General features: G+C 57.1%; 2 protein-coding genes across 2 annotated transcripts; both read left to right on the plus strand.

Annotated features, from left to right (window-relative positions):
• C1QC (complement component 1, q subcomponent, C chain) lies at positions 1-973 on the plus strand. The gene is made up of 2 exons (XM_010189255.1): positions 1-181; positions 417-973. Exons 1-2 carry the CDS (start codon positions 1-3, stop codon positions 971-973), a joined length of 738 nt encoding a protein of 245 aa, XP_010187557.1.
• A 2341-nt stretch (positions 974-3314) lies between these two features.
• C1QB (complement component 1, q subcomponent, B chain) lies at positions 3315-4387 on the plus strand. The gene is made up of 2 exons (XM_010189258.1): positions 3315-3474; positions 3813-4387. The coding sequence occupies exons 1-2, from the start codon at positions 3315-3317 to the stop codon at positions 4385-4387; spliced, it is 735 nt and encodes a 244-aa protein (XP_010187560.1).
• Positions 4388-4922: the final 535 nt, after the last annotated feature.

A 4922-nucleotide genomic window follows, 5' to 3' on the forward strand; every position in this document is an offset into this window, starting at 1 on the left:
ATGGGGCAGAGCTTCTGGGAGCAGCTCCAGCTGGCCCTCACTCTTCTGCTCCTGAATTTGGGGTCCACTGTGACTGCAGATGCCCCTCACAGCTGCTATGGGATTCCAGGCCTGCCAGGCATGCCAGGTGCACCAGGCAAGGATGGCCGGGATGGGCTGAAAGGAGCCAAAGGCGAGCCAGGTGAGTGAGCAAGGAGGGCAACCACACAAGCTTTTGAAGGGGGGCCACTGACTGCTCAGTGGTTGGACTGCCTTGGTTTGCAGGCTGTGGAGACCATCCTCTGTGGACAGAACAGGAGGAGAGGAGGCTGGAGAGAGGCAACAGCTCTGTCCTGCCCTAGGAAATGGTCTGAAGAAGCCTCTCCCCACATCCTGCCATTGACACTGACTTCCTTTCACTCCCCACCACCCTACAGGCATCCCAGCCACTTCTGCAACACGAGGGCCCAAGGGCACGAAAGGGGAACCTGGCAGTCCTGGCTTGCCAGGCAAGACTGGCCCCATCGGTCCCCCTGGTCCCCCTGGAGACCCTGGGATGATGGGCATGGTCGGGGAGCCAGGTAAGCCGGGCAGCTACAAGCAGATGCACCAGTCAGCATTTTCAGTGACGAGGCAAACCAACGAGCACCCCTTAAAGAATGTCCCAGTGGTGTTCAATGACGTCATCACCAACACCAACCACGACTACAACACCACCACGGGCAAGTTCACCTGCAAGCTCCCTGGCCTCTACTACTTCGTCTTCCACAGCTCTCTGACAGCCAACCTCTGCACCATCCTGTACAAGAACGGGAGCAAGATGGCCAGCTTCTGCGACCACAAGACCAACACCATGCAGGTCAGCTCCGGTGGGGTCCTCCTCCACGTGGGTGCTGGGAACCAGGTTTGGCTGGAGGTGAACGACTACAACGGCATGGTGGGCATTGGCAACTCCAACAGCGTCTTCTCGGGGTTCCTGCTCTTCCCAGACTAGAGAACCACCAGACCCCACCTCAGCACACCAACCTCTTCACCATGCCCTGCAAATGCTGCTGCTCACTGCCAGGCTGCTGCTGGTGCTGCAGGTTTCTCTGCTGGGTGGGGAAAGCCTCAGCAGGGGGGTCAGCCCCAGCAGCCAGACACAACCCCCTCGCCTGGGGATGAAGTGCAGGCAGCCACTGAATGGGGGCACCGGGCACGTCTGGATGCATCTGCACCCCAAGCGATGATGCCGAGTCCCCGGGTGCTGCTGGCACTGCCACGTGCATACACTCTGATAGCCTCATATCACCTCCTGCTGCTGGAGCCGGAGGTCTCTCTGCAACTCTCCCCTCCCCACCTGGATTGCACCAGGGACAGCCAGGTGTCCTGGAGCAGGCTTGCAGCAGCACCTTTGCCATGACCCAGCTGTGGAAATTGTCAATAAAACCTTCCCCAGAGCACCTGGACTAGAATGTTTTTTCCTCAATAACTTGTGTGGCCGGATGGATGTGGTGGTCACACGTGCATGTGTGCATGACATCTGGATGTCTGTGTGGCATGAGAATGTCCCCGAGCCCTCGCTGGCTCAGCTGTGCTCAGCATCAGCGAGCATCACACACCTCTCACAACCCCAGATTTGCATGATGAGGTGGGACACCCAGCATCCTTGACTGCAGGAAGGTGATGTTCCCATGCCCATGCACACAGCCTTCACCTAGGAGGGGACCAAGACTCCTCAAGGAGGGACCCTGACACTTCCCTTCCCCTCCAAGCAGATCCAATTCCATTGCAGGGGGCCACACACCACACAGCAAACCTCATCACCATATCTTCAGGGGGAGGGGACCCTAAGAATGTCCCAGCCTCACCAGGGACAGGGCATGGGGTACACTGGTTTCCCTGGGCCAGACCAAAGGAGACTGTGGAGGCTACAGTGCCCACCAAAATCCAATGGAGATTCCTCCTGTGGCATGCACAGTATAGTGGAAAAGAAGGTTATCTGCCCTGAACGTCCTGTGTTTCACCTCCGCATGCCATCAGCAGAAAGTAGGACTGAAAATGCTCTTGCTGCAGGGTGAAATCACTTCCCATCCACAACAAATTCAAGGTGATGGATGCTGAAACCCTCTGGCATCCTCTGGGTTTGCCAGTGCCTCCCAGCAGAGCCGGGTATGTGCAGAGAAGCCTGAGGGAGGCCAGCAAAGTGCATGCACATTTCTGCAGTCCCAAACTTCTCTGGAGCTCACAGCAGTGTTCTCCATAGCAAGCACACCTGAGCAGGACCCAGGGACCATGCAGGACAGAGTGGACATCCTTCTTCTCCCTGGGGCCAGAGCTGTGCACCTGAGGGGCTGCTGGAGGTCAGCATGTTCTGCTGAGCTGACAGACAGCATTTGTGGCGGATATGAAAGTGCCACTGAAGAAAGGCTGGGAGCTAAAGATAAAAAAGGGATGTGGCCCAGACCCTTTCACAATAACTCTTCCAGCAAACTTCTGCTTCTCCTCATGGTCATTTCCACGCAGGACACTGATGTGTCCTGCCCCATCTCGCCACCTGTGTAACGAGTTGTCCAAGGTAAGAGAATGGCGTCGGCAAGGCTGAGCCCCAGCTCCCCCCTGCAGGTAGGAGCACGCACTAGTGACTCCTTACATCGCTGGCACTTTGCTGTGGCTTGGGGCAGAAGAGAAATGGGGCTGCTGAGCTGGGGGTGGTGGAGATCCCTGAGGGGACCCCAATCCCTCCTGCTCCATTGGAAGGAAGGGGGAGATGGAAAGGGGAGATGGCAAACGCCCAGAGGGGTGATCAGGGACAAAGCATCAGTGTAAAAGGAGCCCTGGGGGTGGTGTCCTGCCCTAAGAGGCTCCTGTCCTCCTGTCCTCAGATAGGCTGGTGGAAAGCAAAGGCAGATGGTGAAACTGCTCTTCTTGTAGGATTTTTCTCTATAGTACTGGTCCTAAGACGGGTTGGAGAATTTCTCCTCCAAGGGAGCAGTGGGCACTCAGAGCAGCAGGGAACTTCAGCACTGCCTGTGGCAGCAGCAGGGCCAGGCTGGACATCAGACCTCCAGGACACACTAACCAGTCCGCAGATATTCATATGGCTGAAGCTCTGGGCACTTGTACACTGGTAATTTAAGAATAGGAAGAGATTGACAAGTCCTCCCATGCCCAAAGGGGATGGTCCCCCCAAGGCCATCAGGACAGCGATTTGGCTCTGCAGCAGGATGTTTTCCCTCCCTGATGGTATTACCCAGATATGCTTCCAGTCATCGTCCTCCAGAGCAGCATAGAGTGCCCTCCCCACCCCTCCACTGCCCAAGGCGAGCCCCTGACTCCTTTCTGTGCTCCAGCAGATGCAGGCCGTGTGGGTGGTGGTGATCTGCCTGGTTGGAGGGCAGCTTGCAAGTGCCACACTCTGCAACAACCATGGCACCATCCCAGGCATCCCAGGGTCACCAGGACGGCCTGGCAGCAATGGCAGAGATGGGGTGAAAGGCCTGAAGGGTGAGCAAGGTAAGGAGGAGGTTGCAGGCGGGGAAAGCGTCATCTTGTGAATACTGAGAGCAGGAAAAGGCAGTGCCAGGTGCACGGTCCTGGGAAAGCAATCCATTATCCACTGGTCCCTTTGGGCTATTATCAGGTGGAGGTGACACTTAGGGACAGAAGGGGATGGACAGACTGAAGCACTCTGAGGAACCTGGGGAGGGGGTTGCATGAGAGCAAGGGGATGGGCAGGGGTCTCCGCTGACCTGCACCCCAGCACCGGTACTGGTGGTTTCCTTCCCAGTGCCCTCTCTGCAGACCCATGGGGCTTGGCTGTGGCAACAACAACTCTTCCTCCTGCTTTCTAGGTCCTCCTGGCCAGGTGGACCACAAAGGAGACATGGGGGAAAAAGGGGATCCAGGAGAGCCGGGATACCCTGGGAAGATTGGTCCCAGGGGCCCCCCGGGTTCAAGGGGATTACCAGGTCCCATAGGACCCCCAGGCCCTCAGGGGGACTCTGGTGACTTCAAGGACACCCGCAAGTCTGCCTTCTCTGCTGCCAGGAGCCTCAGCTCCTACCCACGGCGGGATCAGCCCATCCGCTTTGACCGCATCATCACCAACGAGAAGGGCCACTATGAGAACCGGTATGGTCGCTTCATCTGCCGGGTGCCGGGCATCTACTACTTCACCTACCACGTCACCTCCAGGGCCAACCTGTGCCTCAACGTGAAAAAGGGCCGGGGTGGCAGCAGGGGCGAGAAGGTGGTGACCTTCTGCGACTACGTGCAGAGCAGCTACCAGGTCACCACAGGTGGCGTGGTCCTCAACGTGGCAGTGAATGAGTCTGTCTGGCTGGAGCCAACAGAGAAGAACTCCCTGGTGGGGATCGAAGGATCCGACAGCATCTTCTCCGGCTTCCTCATCTTCCCCGAGCCCTAGACCAAGGGTGTCTCTCTGCAGCCCTTCTGGCCCTTGCAGAGCTGAGGACTCCCCTGGAAATGACTCTTCGCTCCAGATTTGGTGCCCTAAGCGCATTGCTGCCCATCTTGCACATTAAATGACAGCTCCTTATGTTGCTGGTTCCTTCCTGGTTCCAAATCCTAGGATTTGCCTCCTTCCTCCTGAATAATACTCAGATACCCAGGTCACTGCCTCCTGGCTCATTAGCTCCTCCAAGGCTCATTAGCTCCTCATTACTGTTGTGCAGAGCCAGATGATTCATGCAGTTCCTGCTGCAGATCTCGTTGAGTCTGAGACACGGAGAGAAAGTCCCAGCCCAGGGTTAGGAAAACATGGAGAGGAAGCCTGGTCTCTAGAAGGGGGTGGAACACACAACATAGTGGGGAAATTTGGGCCACTGGTAGGTGGGGAGATGGTGCTGTACTGGAGAGTCCTGAGGCTGGTAGGATCTGGGGACACCAACCTCTCATAGACCTTTTTTGGGGGGTAGAGGTGACAGTGATACCCACAGAAG

Source organism: Mesitornis unicolor, unplaced genomic scaffold, assembly GCF_000695765.1.
Source record: "Mesitornis unicolor isolate BGI_N332 unplaced genomic scaffold, ASM69576v1 scaffold23527, whole genome shotgun sequence".
Lineage (NCBI taxonomy): Eukaryota > Metazoa > Chordata > Aves > Mesitornithiformes > Mesitornithidae > Mesitornis > Mesitornis unicolor.

Coding starts and splice junctions, on each gene's coding strand:
- C1QB (XM_010189258.1), top strand. CDS start 3,315: ATGCAGGCCGTGTGGGTGGTGGTGATCTGCCTGGTTGGAGGGCAGCTT. Junction 3,475..3,812: donor AGGCCTGAAGGGTGAGCAAG/GTAAGGAGGAGG, acceptor CCTGCTTTCTAG/GTCCTCCTGGCCAGGTGGAC.
- C1QC (XM_010189255.1), top strand. CDS start 1: ATGGGGCAGAGCTTCTGGGAGCAGCTCCAGCTGGCCCTCACTCTTCTG. Junction 182..416: donor AGGAGCCAAAGGCGAGCCAG/GTGAGTGAGCAA, acceptor ACCACCCTACAG/GCATCCCAGCCACTTCTGCA.